At 51.0% G+C, this 17,138-nt stretch overlaps 3 protein-coding genes across 4 annotated transcripts in view; all 3 read left to right on the forward strand.

The window, feature by feature from the left end:
* Nucleotides 1-39: 39 nt before the first annotated feature.
* On the forward strand, nucleotides 40-5,831 carry LOC131102166 (uncharacterized). The gene is made up of 3 exons (XM_058047672.1): nucleotides 40-401; nucleotides 649-773; nucleotides 957-5,831. The coding sequence occupies exon 3, from the start codon at nucleotides 1,171-1,173 to the stop codon at nucleotides 5,122-5,124; it is 3,954 nt and encodes a 1,317-aa protein (XP_057903655.1). The 5' UTR covers nucleotides 40-401; nucleotides 649-773; nucleotides 957-1,170; the 3' UTR covers nucleotides 5,125-5,831.
* A 202-nt stretch (nucleotides 5,832-6,033) lies between these two features.
* On the forward strand, nucleotides 6,034-17,072 carry dbpa (D site albumin promoter binding protein a). The gene is made up of 5 exons (XM_058047675.1): nucleotides 6,034-7,923; nucleotides 9,988-10,256; nucleotides 10,330-10,525; nucleotides 13,826-14,079; nucleotides 14,587-17,072. Exons 1-5 carry the CDS (start codon nucleotides 7,731-7,733, stop codon nucleotides 14,800-14,802), a joined length of 1,128 nt encoding a protein of 375 aa, XP_057903658.1. The 5' UTR covers nucleotides 6,034-7,730; the 3' UTR covers nucleotides 14,803-17,072.
* The window catches only part of grin2da (glutamate receptor, ionotropic, N-methyl D-aspartate 2D, a), a 99,219-nt gene continuing 98,403 nt past the window's right edge, over nucleotides 16,323-17,138 (forward strand). For both annotated transcript variants that reach the window (XM_058047668.1, XM_058047670.1), the window contains exon 1: nucleotides 16,323-16,462. The gene's annotated coding sequence lies outside the window, so the exon portion shown is untranslated. The remainder of the gene's footprint in view (nucleotides 16,463-17,138) is intronic.

A 17,138-nucleotide genomic window follows, 5' to 3' on the forward strand; every position in this document is an offset into this window, starting at 1 on the left:
CCACCCGGAAGTAGTACACACACACCGGAAGCGACCATTTTAGGGCTCGCAACCTCCGAGGAGCCCTGGCCTCGGCGAGGAGGTGGGGGGGACACCGAGCACCGACGCGGGGCGGAGAGAAGGACCACCGAGGCGGTGGAGGGCGAACAAAAGGCCGGGCGGGTAGGCGACGGCGAGCGGCGTCAATGTGGATGTAGACAATGGCGGCGCTCAGCAGCCCGGACAGGCTTTGCTAGCGGGCTCAGAGTGGATGGAGCTGCGGGCCTGGCAGGCTGTTTGTCCGGGGATGAATAAAGAGGCCCCGCTGACGACCAGCAGTGATTCCCCGCTCGACGTGCACCTCTCTTCGGCCTCATGTTGCTTGACTTTACTCTGAACAAACTCTCTTCGAACACTTTGAGGTAAGAACGCTGTAACAAATGAGCACTTTAAATACAGACACAATGTTGGCTAATTTGTTAGCATGGAGCTAATTGAAAGCTAGCAGCTCGGCTAAGCTGTTAGCATTAGCAATTTCTCCATGTATTTTTGCCGTTGGGAGTATTCTCTTTGTGACGTCATTGGTCGTTTATTATGGTTTTGCACGCGCCTTGTGAATGTTTATTACCGCAATACAACTTTTTTTTAACGTACGGGCCCATCTTGTAGCTCGCTGGTTGCTTGGATGCTAACGGAGTCTGCTGATGGAGGCGACAGCAACCTGCTAAGTCCTCCTCTCTGCTCCTCACCACATAATCATCCAGCCAGGACACCCGCCGAGCTTCAAATTGCAGGTGAGATGCAAACACGCTGGTCTAAATGGTGAAAGTGTCAACAATAACAAGGCTGCATGTCACCTCAGATGCTAACATTGACTGACAGCAGCGACTGTTTTGCTAATTGTTTACATTAGCACGCAGCAGCTAGCATAACATATTTAGGTCATCATGTTTGATCTTCATGTTGTTTTCACTCAGACTTCCAGAAGACAGAGCTGAAAGAGGGCAGGGAGGCGGGGCTTCATCCTTGGACCACTCACTTCATTGGACAGACAGGGAAGCCAAAGAGAGACTACAGACCTGTCAATTCCTGTCTCATGAGGACCTGGCACATGTTGTCAGTTGACTTTTCTCGTTGACGTTTTTCTGCGGCGTGACCTCCGGACACTCCGCCATCACATCGTTGTGGGAGATGTTCCAGTTCAACAAGTACCCCATGGAGATTTTAGAGATGCTGAGCGGACACCAGGCCCACCAGTTCAAAGGTCTGGGCCTGGAGCGTCCGTTGAGCCACCAGCAGCAGGTCCAGCTGCAACATCAGCAGCAACTTCAGCAGCAGCACCAGACCTCCGCAGACACCTCCGGGAGTCTCCTGACTGGACTGGGCCTGGGAACCCTGCAGACCTCTCGGAGTAATGCCTTTGCAGATTCCTCATCGTTGTTTGCTAAGATGAGCGCCCCGCCTCCCTCCATCTCGCACCAGAGTCAGTCGTCGTCATCGTCCCACAGCTCCCGGAAGTCCAGCAAGATGAGTAGCAGCAGCGGAAGCTCCTCATCGGCGTATCCACAGTTTCTGCGACCTTTTCATCCAGCTGAGGCAGCGCTGGCGCAGGAGCAGCTCCACTCGGGAATAGGACGCTTTGACTTTGGGGGCAGTGCAACTAGCGGTAGCGCGGGGGTCATTGGAGGAGTGGTCACCCCTGCGCCCCCGCCTCCTCCGCTGCATCCAGGTCTTTCGGTGGCCCAGCCCTCCCCAGTACCCTCTTCCTCCTCCCCCTCTACCTCCACCTCTGTGTCAGCTTCTAACAATCCCTCTGGCGGCACAGCGGTGCCCCTCGTGGGCCAGTCAGACCCCCGCAGCCTCCACCAGCAGTTCAGCTGCATGCTGGCCGCCAACCAGTACTTCCTGTCAGGAGTGCCCACCAACAGCAGCTTGGAGCAGTTCCTGGTCCAGCAGGGCACTCACAACCACTTGGGCCTGGGGCTCAGTCAGGGGGCCACCGAGTCGGCCTCATCCCTGGCCCCTCCCCCCGCCCTGCACTCCTCCCACAGCCACGCAGCACCGCAACCTCAGCAGCAGCAACAGCAGCTGACCCCCCACGCCTTATCTCACCCACACACCCACACTCACCACCCTCACCCTCTTCACCCTGCCCCCCAGCCCGCCCCCTTGGGTGGGTTTGACTTCCAAAGCATTCCTGTGCTGTCCTCCAATCAGATAGCTTCACTCATGCAGCAGGAGGCGGGCATCCCGCTTCCCCTGCCCCTTCACTTGTCGCTCCCCAAAGATGACAGCTCAAAGTCGGGGGACAGCTCGTCAACATCGGCCTCCAGTGGGGGGAGCAGGAGGAAAAAAGCCATGGCCGGCTACCTCCCTCAAAGGAAAGCCGACAGTCACGCTCACAGCAGCTCCAGCGGTCACCGTCACAGCTCCTCTTCTGGCCTCCTGGGAGGAGCATCTGGAGGCGTTGGCATGAGCGGCATCGGAGGTGGGCAGCAGCATTCCTCTCTCCTCTCATCACCGTCGCAGCAACACCAGTCGTCCTCCACAGTGTCTTCCTCATCATCATCCGCCCCCTCCTCATCAAACTCTGCTTCTGTCCTGGTGGACAGTGGAGACCAGCGCTTGTCCAAATCCCAAGAGAGACGCAGTAGCAGCTCATCCGGTCAGGCTGAAGCAGAAGCCCTGTACCACTGTGGGGAGTGTGGGAAAACCTTCACCCACCTGTCCAGCCTACGGCGCCACCTGCGCAGCCACGGCTTGACCCCCGAAAGCCACAGCAGGAAGTCGGACTGTACCTCACCCAGTCCGGAGAGGATCTTCTGCTGCGGTGACTGTGGGAAGAGGTTTAAAAAGCGGGGCCACCTCATCCAGCACAGCGTCACGCACTCTGAAAACCGACCGTTCGTCTGCAACATTTGTCAGAAGTCCTTCAACCGCCGCGAGTCGCTCACGCGGCACGAGAAGATCCACGACGAGAAGCCATTCCGGTGCCCGGCGTGTGGCCGCTGTTTCCGCGAGAGCACCTCCCTCCTCAACCACGCCGCATCAGGGGCCTGTGGCAAACCTCCGCGAAGTTCCAAGAACCGGTCCAGTGGCAGCGGCTCATCCAACCCCAGCAGTAGCAGCAGTAAATCACGGCGAGATGGAGGTCAAGTCGTGATGTCCAATGAGGTTGCGGTCATTCCTAACACGGACTACTCCAGAAGTCGCTACCCCAACCAGACGTCCTACGACGGGGTGGTGGACGATTACAGACGCTCGCAGTCGTCATCGCTGTACTCGCCGGATGACATGAGCAGCCAAACTCTCCGGAAGGCCCCCCTCGCCCCAACTCTTCACCCTCACCCTCAAAGTCAGCAACACCACCTTCCTCTCTCCTCCTTATTGGATGATTCTGAGGACGAGGTCACCAGCAGTGCTATGTCCGCCATCGCTGCGGCAGCGGCGGCCTCGTGCAACATCAATACAGAAGGAAGGGACGGGGAACGAAGAGACATCATTGGAGGGCTGCTGGGCGGGTTGGGGTTTGGTAACTTGGGGGGTCCGTCATCCTCCCCCAGCCTCAACGGTTCCACCATGCCGCTAACGCACCACAGCCAAATCCCCACCAAGCCCAGGAGGCCCCGAAAGCCCAGAGAGAAGAGGGACCCCAACAACATTGTCAGGAGGAGGCGTAGTCCCGCGCCCCCGGGTGACGGCTCGGAGCGGCCGTACGGGTGTCAGCTGTGTGGCAAGCGCTTCCGTAGGGCCGAGACGCTGCGGCGGCACAACAGGGTCCACACCGGCGAGAAGCCTCACGCCTGTGACGTTTGTGGGAAAATGTTCCGTGAGCCTTTCCACCTGACCAAACATTTGACGGTTCACTCGGGTCAGAAGAACTACAAGTGCAACCTGTGCGGCAAGATGTTTGCCTACGCTCAGAGCCTCGTCAGACATGGCAAGTTGCACCGCAAAGGAGAGATTGATAACCAGGGGCGGAGAATCAAGGGAGCGGCTGCCGCCATCAGTCAAGTGGCAGGCTCTGACTTTTTCTCGTCTTGTTCCCAAGAGGAAAAGTCTCCGACATCTGGCACCCCGTCCCAGAGGCTGTACACCTGCACGGTGTGCTGGAAGTCCTTCCGCCATTATTTCCACCTGACGGCACATCAACAGACTGTGCATGGCGGCGGCGTGGGCCTGGAGAAATCCTTTCGATGTGAAGTTTGCGGTAAAGCCTTTGCTTACTCCAACAGCTTAGTGCGTCATAAGCTGTCCCAGCACGGCATCGACCGCAGCGGCCAGAGGGTCAACCACTCCCCGGCGCCGGGATACTCGCCCCTCTTCTACGACTCCAGCTCAGTCTCCACCTACAGCGCCTCATCTCACATGCAACAAGTGGCGAGCCAGCCGCCCCCCCTGCAGCAGCAGGAAGCGCAGCACCCTTTTCACTACAGGCCCAAAAACTTCCACAAGGAACCCGAACAGATGAAAAAGCGGCGGAATAAAAGAAGGCGGGTGGTCATCCACAGCATCATGAGGGACGGGAAGCTCGTGGGCGTGCCGCTCAGCAAGGAAACACGCAGAAAGTTGTTGATGCTGAGAAAGAGGAGGGGGCGGCTGCAGGCGCACATCAACAAGAAGAAACTCCTGGCACAGCTGAGGGTCTGTGGTGGGGCGGCAGCAATCAAGTCCTGGTTGGGAGGGGCTGTGAGAGTTGCAGGGCTCATGTCCATGGACATCCCCATCAAGCGCTTCCCGTGTCCCGTCTGCCCCAGCGCCACCTATGCCAGGATGGGCTCTGTGCTGCTACACCGCGCTGTGCGACACCCACCCCGGATGTGGGGCCGCCGTGCCCGCCTGCAGTGTGCGGTGTGCGGGCGCCGCAGCGGCTCCTTATTCAAAGCCCTCAAACACCGCGGCCACCACCTCAAGCAAATCTCCTCCCAGTGCCACAAATGCAGACGCCGCTTCTGGAACCAGCGACTCCTGGACCGACACAAGTACTCGTGCCGGGCCTCCAGGTTGGGGGGGTGTGTTGGGAACTGGGCACTTATGAAGATCAAGTCCCCGTTGTCCGACGGCGAACATTCGCCGGTCCAGCTAACAATGCCGGCTCTGGTCCCACACGAGAGGTCATCAGTTCTGACGGAGTACGCTCATTAATTAAACACATTTCTTCGTTAGATTAGGTTATTCTAATTCTTTTTTTTTAATAATCAAGAGGCGAGTGACAGCTGGGAGCCTTTTAAAAAAAGGGAGAAGAGGGAGGACCCTCCTCATGCCTCCCAGTCCCACAGTGACCCAATAGTACTGCAGGGTGGACTTAAAAGACACCTGGTCACATGACATGTTTTAGTAGCAGCTGTTTTATTGATGTTAGTGCACATTGAAACAACAACACTACCCCGTCTTGTCTTGTACCTTTTCTATTAACCTCGTTTGTTTCGTCACTCCACGTTGAAAGATGCCTTATTTGGTCAACGCAACACAAGGTGACACTTGACCTTTTTAAGACAAAACCCTTCATGTAGGAATATCCCGGAGTGTAATGTACAATTCCTATTATATTTTATTATATATAATGGACAACTTGCTGTTTTTTACTCCCAAGTATCAGTGTTGCTGTTGTGAAGGGGTGGGTGGGATGATGTGTCCACGTGTTCTTTTCTTTCCTTTCCTTCACTTTTTGTAACTAAATTGTGTACACATCCTTTGACTTAGCTCCTATACACGTCTTCATTTGTTTTTATGTACAACTAAAACATGTAATATTACTAAATAACTATTCTTTTCTTTGCATAAAAGTGACTTGTCGAAAACCCTGAAATTAAAAAAAAAAAGTCAAATGTGAAATCTGTTGGCCTAAATGTTTTTCTAGATTCCGTGCTATCTTTTGATAAGACAAAATACTAAAACACAACCTTTTACCTATGCTGCCTTTTTGGAAGTTGAAAATGTTCGTAATGGTGTAATGAACACTTGTGGGATTGTCAATTGCAGTTATTGTCCACAAGATGGCGCCGTAGGAGCAGCATTTCCTTGTGTGTTTTAAGATTTAAATGTCAGCGACTTTCACTGTTATGCCACGGTTGAGGAGGCGACTGAGATGATTTTATAATTTGCTGATTGTCACATTAAGTTTTGTGTCTTTGTACAAAATGTCCTAGAGAGCAGCAGCTGGTAGTGCCCTCAACGGGAAACATGATGTCTCCTTAAGATGCCGTGCTTTTCTTCTCGCAAGTATAGACACGACGTACTTTTTCTGCAGTAAGACATGTTAGCATGTTTACTCGGCAGTTTGACATTTATTATTTCCACCGCAGTGCCATACATTGCACTTAAGTTATACATGTCAGTGTAATACTTTGTACCAAACTTGATGTGTGGTAAATGTTAAGGTTATGTTTTATATTTTTCATGTTTTTATCTGCTCAGACCTAGCCTGTCACGTTGCCTTAGCATGGGGAAACCTATGGGCGGAGACTGTGACCTACTTTTGACCAATGAGAGGCCGGAAGCGGCTCCGGGTGACCTACATTGAGCCAATCAGCGCGAGGCTCAGTCGCTGGTCGGCGCGTGCAGCTGACACGTGCAGCTCTGGCTTCGGAGCTGACAGTTGGCGGGAGAACAGACAAGACGCCGCCGTGTGTGCCATTTTGCCCCTCGCTTCAAATTGAGCAAAGTTGTTTATACTCCACTTGTGACGTAGCACGTGTGTGTGTGTGGTGTCACGTGGTGTGTACAGTGTCACCGCTGTGCGTGTGATTGGATAAGAGTTTAGCATTACGCTGCAAACACTTTGACATGCCAATGTGAGTCTGTGTGTGTGTGTTCACGACCAATCTAGGAAGGGGTTCCACACGGGGGGCGTGGTCTGCAGTCCAGCAGCTTCCGGAAACCATCTGCTGCGTTTAGGTAACGTGGGACAGAAGAGCTTCTCGACAGCGATCACTATTAAAAATGGTCAATTTTACCTCATGTTTGTATGTCAAACAGTATTGTAACACAATTGTACGTATTCGGTGTGAAGATTTCAGGAGATGGGTGTTGGCTTTATGCGTGTACAAGTGAGAGTGTGTTATGTTCCATTTTTCACAGAGACTGAACGCAGCAGTGGGCCGAGAAGGCGTGGCCGTCGTATGCAAACGATCCACGCCCCCTAGCGCCTTCCCCCGTGATCAGTGACGTCACAGCAGTGGCCCGTGTTGGTTCCAGCTGACTGGCAGAGAGAGAGAGGAAAATAAGAGCTAGCATCATCATCATCATCATCATCACCTCTGCTGGATCTTTTCTTTTCTGGAAGCTTCTTTTATTGCTTTATCTTTTTTTCCACGCACTCTTCATCTCACTTACTTTTTGTCCTGTTGTCGTCTAGCTGTCTCCTTCCACCAGGAACCACGGGCTCGTTGTGGTGGATTGTCTTCATGCTGCTTTCTGCCCGATTTTAGGCGTCCATTTCCCGCCAAGGCACGTTCATGTACAGCGAGTGCACGTGTGGGGGACTCGGCTACACGGGGGGGCTGTGACAGGAGCTCCCGGAGGCTTGGGGGTCGGGGGGTGGGTGTGGGAGCCGGTGTCATCATGGTGCCATTTTGGAGATAAACCTTTTTCTTCCTCCTCAACTTCATGTGACGCGCACGCACCTGCCGCGCGTACGCGCACCCATTCAACGTCGCTAATTGGATTATTTGGATCTTGAAAGGGTCGCTGCCCCCCCCCTCTGGACCCCCCTCCCTTACCTCACATACCAACGCCCCCTTCTAGGAGTTATGTCAAGGCCTCTCGCGCAGCTCCTGCCGCCGGATCTCCCCTCAGGGGCCAGCCCCCAGTTCGGGGCCCCCAACCCTGCTGCCAGTGGCCCCCAGGGCGGCCCCCTGACCTCTATGACCAACCTCAAGACCCTCCTCCAGCTGCCAATCAAGGCCGACCAGAGGGGCAACAAGGACTGCTGTGAGATGAAAGGTGAGTACGCGTGCACGTGCATTGTGCGTGCGTGACTCTTAAAGGGACAGTGCACCACTTTAAATGCACTCAGTGTCAGCGTGACCAGATCTGCATTGTGTGTATTGTGTAGATGTAGACTTAAATATGATAAATATTTCAAATATAACAAAATCTCCACCATGCACGTGTGTGTGTCTGATGGGGACACGTTGACCTTCTTGTCGTTGTTTAGCCTCTGCACTTGACTTTAAAAGAAATGAACGTTCGTTCGACTTCCTGCTCGGTGGCGCCTCCTAGCGGCGATGCACGGGGAGATGATGGAGAGCGATGCTGACAGTTCTTTGTGCTTCCTCAATGCTTGATGATGCATTCAGGGCTGTTGTGTGTGTGTGTGTGGGGGGGGGGGGTTGTGCTTCTACTGATTCTTGACGATGCATTCAGGGCTGCTTTTTGTTGCTCTGTCCTTGCCTTTTTATGCACGTGCACACACACACACACACACACACACACACACACACACACACACACACACACTGTGTAAGGTCCATGTTTCACTCCTCCGCCTGCTTTGTTTAACGCCTGCACACCCCCACCCCCGCCGTTGTCTGCCCACTCTCATCCTCACATGACTACAAGCTGTTATTTGCATGCACGGCCTCTACTTCCTGCTCAGTGGATAAAGTGTAGCGACGTCCTCGTCTGTCCATCAACAACACATTTATTATCCATACTGAGGGCTGTTCCTAATATAGAGAGACGTCGGGCGCAGCTGGAAGATGAATGCGGATGCAATGATGAGGAGATTACGAAGGAGGAGATGCTCCACTCTGATGTAATCTCTCATGTCTTTGCGTCGTTTAATCTCCTTAAATTCAAATTTCGGTGCAGCTCCTCCTCCTCTGCGCATCCTGTGTCCTCATTGCACTCATGCATGGCATCAATAATCCGTCGTTCTCTCTCAGGTCAAAGGAGAAAGGGTCGTTCAAGACGTCCCTGCGGTCTTTGGCAGTGTTTCCCATACAATTCATGTCCGCCACTGACACAGTTGGATAGCCACAAATACATTTGACTCTCATAAACACATTATAACGGGACTCCCTGTGAATGTGGCTTGTCGTTCGTGCAGTAGATGACAGCGGAACTGCGCTTCTAAACACACCTCATTTGCACCTAATGTGCCAGAGAAGAAGAAGACATAGCATGAGGGATCAGTGTTGCCAACTTAGAAACTTTGTCGCTATACTTAGCGAATAGTTGTCTTTCTCCAAATACAAATGAACCCAGTGAAAAACTATCTGGGGCTGCACCGTGGTAGAGTGGTTAGCAGGCAGGCCTCACAGCTAGGAGACCCAAGTTCGATTCCACTCTCGGCCATCTCTATGTGGAGTTTGCATGTTCTCCCCGTGCATGCGTGGGTTTTCTCCGGGTACTCCGGTTTCCTCCCACATTCCAAAAACATGCTAGGTTAATTGGCCACTCCGAATTGTCCATAGGTATGAATGTGAGTGTGAATGGTTGTTTGTCTATATGTGCCCTGTGATTGGCTGGCCACCAGCCTCTCGCCCGAAGACAGCTGGGATAGGCTCCAGTACCCACACGACCCTTTTGAGGATAAGCGGTAGAAAACATATCAGATCTTAATGGACACATTGTAGACGCTCCTCTTAACAAGCAGCGGGTCCCGTCCTTAAATCACTCAGCTGATTTTGTATTTGTAACCATATTTGTTTGGCTTTTTCTGTTTTTCTCCCACAGTGTCCACATGTGTCACATTCAATTATGCAAATTATCCTGAAAACCCAAGCTATTGTGCTTTCATCAGCATCCACAGATAGTATCCACGTGTACCCCCTAGTGGCTGTAATCGGTATTGCAGATTAGCAAGTGCTATGATCTCCTGTCCTAATCTGTGTTGTGGAAGAAGAACATGACATATTGATTCTAAATCATTTCAATGATAATAATTTGTTGTTGTTGCAATGTTGGCTAGTGTTGCTAAGTCAAACCAAGTGTGCTAACCCAACATTATTGATGTTGTTTACGTTTTAGAAAACTAACCTAGAGTGATCGTCTCTTCCCCAGACAAAGACAAACCGTTGGACTCAGATGAAGACTCGTTGGGAATCGGGTCCGGAGGACCCGGCGGGTTGGGCGGAAGCCTGGGCTCGGGCCCCCTGCGGCCCAATTCCCAGTCGGCCTTCCTGGGACCGCTGCTGTGGGAACGGACTCTGCCGTGCGATGGCGGCCTCTTCCAGCTGCAGTACATGGACCTGGAGGAGTTCCTGACCGAGAATGGGATGGGCATTCACAGCAATGGGCCCAGCTCGGCCAGTGCCCAGATCCCGTCCCAGGTAGGAAGACTCCACAGACTCATGAATGTCGAGAGGAACATGTTTTAACACCGCCCGCTTTGTATCCCCTCAGAGCTCCCAGTCCGCTGTGCCCAACCAGAGCTCCCAGTGCCCCCCGAGCTCTCCTCCGTCATGTTCCTCCTCGTCCTCCTCCATGTCCTCCTCATCTTCTTCCTCCTCCCTGCTGGGATTGGAGACCGTCCAGCCGCCCCCTCAACCACAACAACAACAGCATCCAGCCATGATGGGGGCACCTGAGTGCTTACACGGTCAGTGAGCTTTTCATCTTCATCCGCTCCTGGTGGCTGAATGCGGTACTGCTCGTCAGTAGCTACTACTGAACAAACCATTGGGACAGAGCGTCCAAACCTTTTAGACAGAAGTCCCCTGTGACCCAAGATGGATGGATGATGCCACAATGAGTCAGTGCTGCCCCCTGAGGAACAAAGTGGTATTACAGCAGCCCCTATCAAGAAAAAAATATTGCAAATATTGATATTGATCCAATACCAAGGGGCAGTATTGTAGATACCAATATTGACTGGTTTAGTAATTTAGCCTCATCATTATTGTATGGACAATGTGTGATGCAGTTTAAATTCAAAGAGAAATAATAAAATATAAATAAAATATGATAACATATTTAATAATATGATCAAATATATAACTGGCTGAGAGAATACACTGCTGCCAGGCTCTGTGTATGTGTGTGTGTGTGTGCTTGTTAGCGTGCACTGTGCCGTGATCTTTCAAACTTGCACACGAGTGCGCCCCCCCCCTCCCCTTTCCATGCAGCCATGTTAGCGTTAATGTGTGCTCATCCGTGTGCACGTGTGTGTGGCGCACGTGACAGAGTGCGAGCGTGAGGCACGAAGTCGCCGCGTTCAAACGTTAACCAAGGCCAGAGAAAACGAGGTGGAAAGTAGACTGGAAATAATCACGCGCGCGTCTCAGAGATCCTCTATTCGCCGGGATGGAGACTCGTGTGAAAATGGATGAGACGAATGAGGGGGGTTTTGGAGGTGGGGTGAAGGAAGCTCGGCGTGTTAGCATTAGCCTCGTAAGTATGGTGTACAATGTCAGTGTAGACTCTACACTGTAGAGGATGATGATGATGATGATGATGATGGCTCGCTTGGTCACAACATTAGGTACACCCGCACTGATAAGCCAGGCAGCATGCGGTTGTGTACCTAATGAAGTGGCCTTTCCTGAACCTACCCACCCTAATTAGCATATTGAAACGGGTCCAACGACATGTTTGTTTGGTCCACCCTGCCGCTGTCACGGTGAGGGAAGGGTTAAGTGAGAAATCGCCAGGGGAGGAGGAGGAGGAGGAGGGGGAGGGGGAGGGCGGGAGAGTTTTGCTTTGCATGTTTTGAAATCTCTCGCTCTGCAACTCACACGCTCAGGCCATGTGCAGCCGCCACGTCACGTGCTCCTGCTGCAGGCGGTCTGGGGGAGGGAGGAGGGAAGAAGGAAGGAAGGAAGGAAGGAAGGAGAGAGGAGGGAACAGCCAGCTTGTCTTTGCACGCTGGTCACATGACCCGTTTCTATTCCCAATACACGAGTATGAATTGAATCACCATGATAAAATAAACACAATAATGAGTTGATGTTGTTATTATTATTATTATCTTTTTTTATGTGTACGCTGTCACCAGTCAAAGGTCACAGGAGACCTTGACTGGTGATGACGTCATGCTGAACATGTTTACAATGTACACCACACACATTAGCTAGCATAGCAGGGGGCAAGGCACGGGGGCAGGGAGGGAGTTCGCCCGTGTGTCCACACGCTGATGACATAACTACTCAGTGTGTGGCGGCTGAGGGTGTCACCTGTGTGTCCATGTTCAAGTGATTGACAGCTGGAATGGAAGTTGACAACTCATTTCAGTATTTAATATATATTAGTATTAGTATTAATAGTATATATTACGTGTTTGGTTTTGCTGTCAGTCGCATCTTATTGGTGTGCCCACATCTTCCTGATGTTTATTTAATTAGTGGCGATTTACTCTTGGGGGCGGGGCTTGTGGCTGCATGGAGCATGATGACTTCCTGTTTTCCTGCAGGGAATGTTGAAAGAGCATGAAAGCTAGCTTTGTCATTCCTCATCAACGTGATGAGTCCCTACAGCCCAGAGAGGCTTGTGGTTCCGTGTCGGCTCTGTGTTGGTTCTGTGTTTGGTGTATGTTGGATTTGTGTTCATTTTGTGTTGGTTCCGTGATGGTTCTGGGATAGTTCTGTGTTGGCTGTGTGTTCAATTGTGTGTTAATTCTGTGTTGGTTCTACGTCGGCTGTGTGTAGGTTCTGTGTTAGTGCAGCATTTGTTCCGTGTTGGTTGTGTGTTAGTTGTGTGTTAATTCTGTGTTGGTTCTATGTTAGTGTAGCATTTGTTCTGTGTTGGTTGTGTGTTATTTCTGTGTTGGTTCTATGTTGGCTGTGTGTTGGTTCTGTGTTAGTGCAGCATTTGTTCTGTGTTGGTTGTGTGTTAGTTGTGTGTTAATTCTGTGTTGGTTCTATGTTAGTGTAGCATTTGTTCTGTGTTGGTTGTGTGTTATTTCTGTGTTGGTTCTATGTCGGCTGTGTGCTGGTTCTGTGTTAGTGCAGCATTTGTTCTGTGTCGGTTGTGTGTTAGTCGTGTGCTAATTCTGTGTTGGTTCTATGTTAGTGCAGCATTTGTTCTGTGTTAGTTGTGTGTTAGCTCTGTGTTCATTTTGTGTTGGTTTCTGCCAACTCCTGTTGTCGGAGGATGCCGTGAGCGTAGCGAGGCAGCAGATCAAACTCGCACTTGACTATTTTTCGCCGCTGTGGGCGTCCGGAGTGGAGGCTCCACCCACCTGGCCTCACTTCCGCCTCCATGAGCCATGAATTCGAAATTCACATTCAGATTTGTTGTGAGCGAAGACAACGAGCAAGCGTGCGGCGATGTGGTTCCAACCACCGTGTCCTTGAGACGTTCTTGAGTTGCAAGGTGCCGTGCGAGACACGATGTCCACCGTGTCGCGTCATGCCAAATGTGAGAAATGCAGGAAGTGCGGATCAGCTGAGTCCAGATGCCAGCCCTGCAGCTCATGATGGTGATGATGATGATGATGATGATGATGCACAGGCAAACAGATGGAGCGGCGAGGGCGTGTAGGCGGATAAAGAGGACACGCACGTGCATGAATGCTGTGAAACGTGCTCACAGATGGGTGCTTGAAGCCCAAACTGTCCATGTATTCCTGGTGTCCCTATTAAATTGGTGTCTAAAAAGGAGCAGGACTGTGTGGTTGCCATGGAAACATTATGAACGAGCAATGCATTAGACGTGATATGAGTTGCAAGTAGCTGCTAAAATGCACATTCAGCACATAGTTCATGTGTAATGGGCGACCACCACAAAGGGTAGTACACCGCCCCCCGGTGGCCACTGTATGTCACTGCAGCTTGGGGTAACTCCATGTAAATTTGTGAAGTCAGAACTTGCAGTATACAAATCATAAAATTACTTTTTATCCCCCAAAACAATGAAACCGGAATCTTTGTAACAACAGAATCTTGTCTTTGTCTCCTCTCAGGTGGTCAGGTCGTGCCTCAGGATACGTCCCCCACTTCCACCTGTCCCCCCGGACCGGCCGGAACGCCATCGGCCGCCAACGGCAGCAGCGACATCCAGGTGAACTTCGACCCCGACCCGGCAGACGTGGCGCTGTCCAGCGTGCCGGGCCAGGAGGCCTTCGACCCGCGGCGGCACCGCTTCAGCGACGAGGAGCTGAAACCGCAGCCCATGATCAAGAAGGCTCGCAAGATGCTAGTGCCTGATGAGCAGAAGGTACTACATCTCCCACAATCCTCTCAGCTTCTTGTTCAGCAGTGAAGGATGCCATGCGAACAGTGAAGGATGCGGCGGCCATTTTGATAGTAAAAGTGATTTTAAACAGGCTAAAACCAACACATATGCTGACATGTACAAAACTAGCTGTGGGCTACAAATGGCCCCCAGGCCGCACTTTGGACACTCCTGATTTTGAGTGTTGTAGAGTGTTGTAGTACACTTAAGCCCCCCTCCCCTGCATCTCGCCCAAAGACAGCTGGGATAGCGGCATAGATACATCTCCTTATTGTGTCTTTTCCACCAATGACTTTCTTCAGGCGTCTGATTGGCTAGAATGTTCCACCTAGGAAGCAGGAAGTGCTGTCTCGCTGCATCTGTTCACTCGCTTCCTTCCTTCCTTTCCTGCGTCCTGTCTCAACACGTGACTGATCCTTCTCATGTCCTCCCCTACTTTCTGTCCCTTCCCCTTTCCTCCCCCCCACACCCCCCAACATGCCCTGCCAGGACGAGAAGTACTGGAGCCGCCGCGTCAAGAACAACGAGGCGGCCAAGCGCTCGCGGGACGCCCGCCGCCTGAAGGAGAACCAGATCTCGGTGCGGGCCGCCTTCCTGGAGCGGGAGAACGCCGCCCTGCGGCAGGAAGTGGCCGACATGCGGAAAGAGCTGGGCCGTTGCAAGAACATCATCAACAAGTACGAGAGTCGCCATGGTGACCTGTGAGGCATAGGAGGAGGAGCTTAACGACAGCAGCACTTTAGAGGAGGAAGTGTGGCGTTGACCAGCAGGCAGCGCCGTGCCACATGTCACATGATCTTACTGCGTCTGGATGTCAGAGCGGCATAACTCCGCCCACTCCTCCCGCCCCCCCCCATGTAGACATCACCTCATGTCATGCCGTTGCTCCGCCCACTTTGAGTAGGGCTGACGTCACTTTAAGCTCAAGGCTGGGAGGGGGCGGGGTTCTTTTCTACTCAAGAAAGGTCTATTTTTGACAGGAAGGAGGGCGGGGCTGCGAGGAGGCGGGGCCAAGGTGTCGTCCATCATGCAAAGAGAATTCATGTATATTTTTATACGTGCGCACGCCAGCAGGACCAGCAGGACCGCCACTTTTTTAGCTTTTATACACGGGAGGGGGGAGGGCTTCCTGGCTGCCACCATAAAGAATCTATTTTCGCTGAGTGGGGATATGGGGGGGGGGGGGGTGTCACAGAATGTATAACGGTCCAATCAGGTATTTCCTACGGTGCAAGAGGCGGCGTGCGGATGGAGGTGGAGGTGGCGGGGGCAGTGGCGGGTTCAGAGGTCAGGAGTTGGTTGTACAGTCCTTACATTTTTTTTGTTGTCTTTCCTTAAAATAACTTCTTGCTTTGGACGCGGCGTCTGGCTCGTGTCCCTCACCGAGGTCATTTCACACAACCCCCCCCCACAGGTGCGCCAACACATCTAGCTCACACACACACAACACTCGCACACACAGGTCGTGACCCTTCTTGTTGTTGTTATTGTTTTGGACTTTGATGGTGCTGATCTTCACCTGACACAAACACACACACACACACACACAGTGAACTGCCTATAGACTTTTCTTTGTGTTTGATTCCTTTTTTGCGTTGATTTGTGCTGGCGTCTGGATGAAAGCGTATCTAGAATGACACGTCTATACCTCTCCTTGAAACCTTTCCAGCCATGGATGCTCCCTACTGATAATACTGTACTCTTCTACTCTCACTATATAGAAATATATATATACATATATATATATATGTATATATATATATATGTGTGTATGTGTACATGATATATGCTTGAAATATGTGATTATAGTTGTAATATACATCATTGAATATATGACAGGAGAAAAAACGATTGAAATCATTTTGTCAGTTTTCTCTCAGGTGTTTTTTGTCTGAGTAATTACAAAAAATACACATATTAAAAAATTGTACGCAAAAAAAAAACAATTGTTCAACATTTGGTTGCACAGTTTGTGGCTTGTTGATTCTGGGGGGGATGTTTATTATTATTATTATTATTATTATTACACTTTTTAACCATTTTTATTAAACACATGTTGACTGACAAGCCCCGCCCACCTTTAGCTGTACTGTCGGCCATCTTGTTCCAACATGGCCGACACAACTACTGTAACGTCAAAATGTGTTAACTATTTAGCTATCTGTCTATTCATCAGTCACTCTGTCAATCAGTTATTCTGTCCATTCATTTATCTGTCTACCCTAGTGCTGTTAGCTAAGCGATGCTAATGCTAATGTGAGAATTGTGACAATCCAAACATTTGCTCAGGTGTATTTGGGCCATCATCATCTTCATCGTCCTCATCATTCCAACATGGAGGAAGGGGGAAGGGCTTGAGCAGACGGTCAGTTTCTTGTTTTTTCTTCTCTTTTCATCACAAAGGAAGCTTGAAAGGAAAATACCAAAAAGTGAAACAAACTTTTCCACCTTCTGCTAAGATATTGTAGTTTTCTTCGTCCTGTTACTTACACGAACTAACTTGTGACTTCGAATCCTGAGTGGGGAAAACCTTTCATGCTCCTGGTGACGCAGGAAGGAAGCCATGTTTGTTTGTTTGTGTGCGCGCGCGTGTCTTTTCTATTTGAGCCTTTTGGACATTTTTCTATGTGTGTTGGCTGTGTGGTGCGATGCTCCTGTTCGCCACGTGGGGGCGTTTTGCCGCCACATAACGCGAAGTAACAGCATGGTTGTTTCACTTACATTTCCTTGTGACTGTTAACTACCACTACTTCTACTACTACCAATACTACTACTACTACTACTTAGAGCCGCCACGCCACACTTTTTATGACGACACCAATAAAGCGTTGTCCTTTCCCACCATTCATTTGTTGCTAGGACTTTGTGTATTTCCTTGATCGTCGACAGCTGCACTTCCGACTATAGCCGCTAGATGGCAGGCGTGTATGGAAGTAGAGCATAACGGGTGCATCTCAATAAATAATGATACTGAATCTTTGTGAATATATTTCAGTGTCTCATTTAAAAAAAATGCAACTCCTCTATTTATGGAATCAACG

The sequence above is a fragment of the Doryrhamphus excisus genome, chromosome 14 (genome assembly GCF_030265055.1).
Source record: "Doryrhamphus excisus isolate RoL2022-K1 chromosome 14, RoL_Dexc_1.0, whole genome shotgun sequence".
Lineage (NCBI taxonomy): Eukaryota > Metazoa > Chordata > Actinopteri > Syngnathiformes > Syngnathidae > Doryrhamphus > Doryrhamphus excisus.

Excerpts from the sequence above, each read along its gene's own strand:
- LOC131102166 (XM_058047672.1), top strand. The coding sequence starts at position 1,171 with ATGTTCCAGTTCAACAAGTACCCCATGGAGATTTTAGAGATGCTGAGC.
- dbpa (XM_058047675.1), top strand. The coding sequence starts at position 7,731 with ATGTCAAGGCCTCTCGCGCAGCTCCTGCCGCCGGATCTCCCCTCAGGG. Across the intron at positions 7,924-9,987 it reads GGACTGCTGTGAGATGAAAG|ACAAAGACAAACCGTTGGAC; the intron begins GTGAGTACGCGT and ends TCTCTTCCCCAG. Across the intron at positions 10,257-10,329 it reads GTGCCCAGATCCCGTCCCAG|AGCTCCCAGTCCGCTGTGCC; the intron begins GTAGGAAGACTC and ends GTATCCCCTCAG.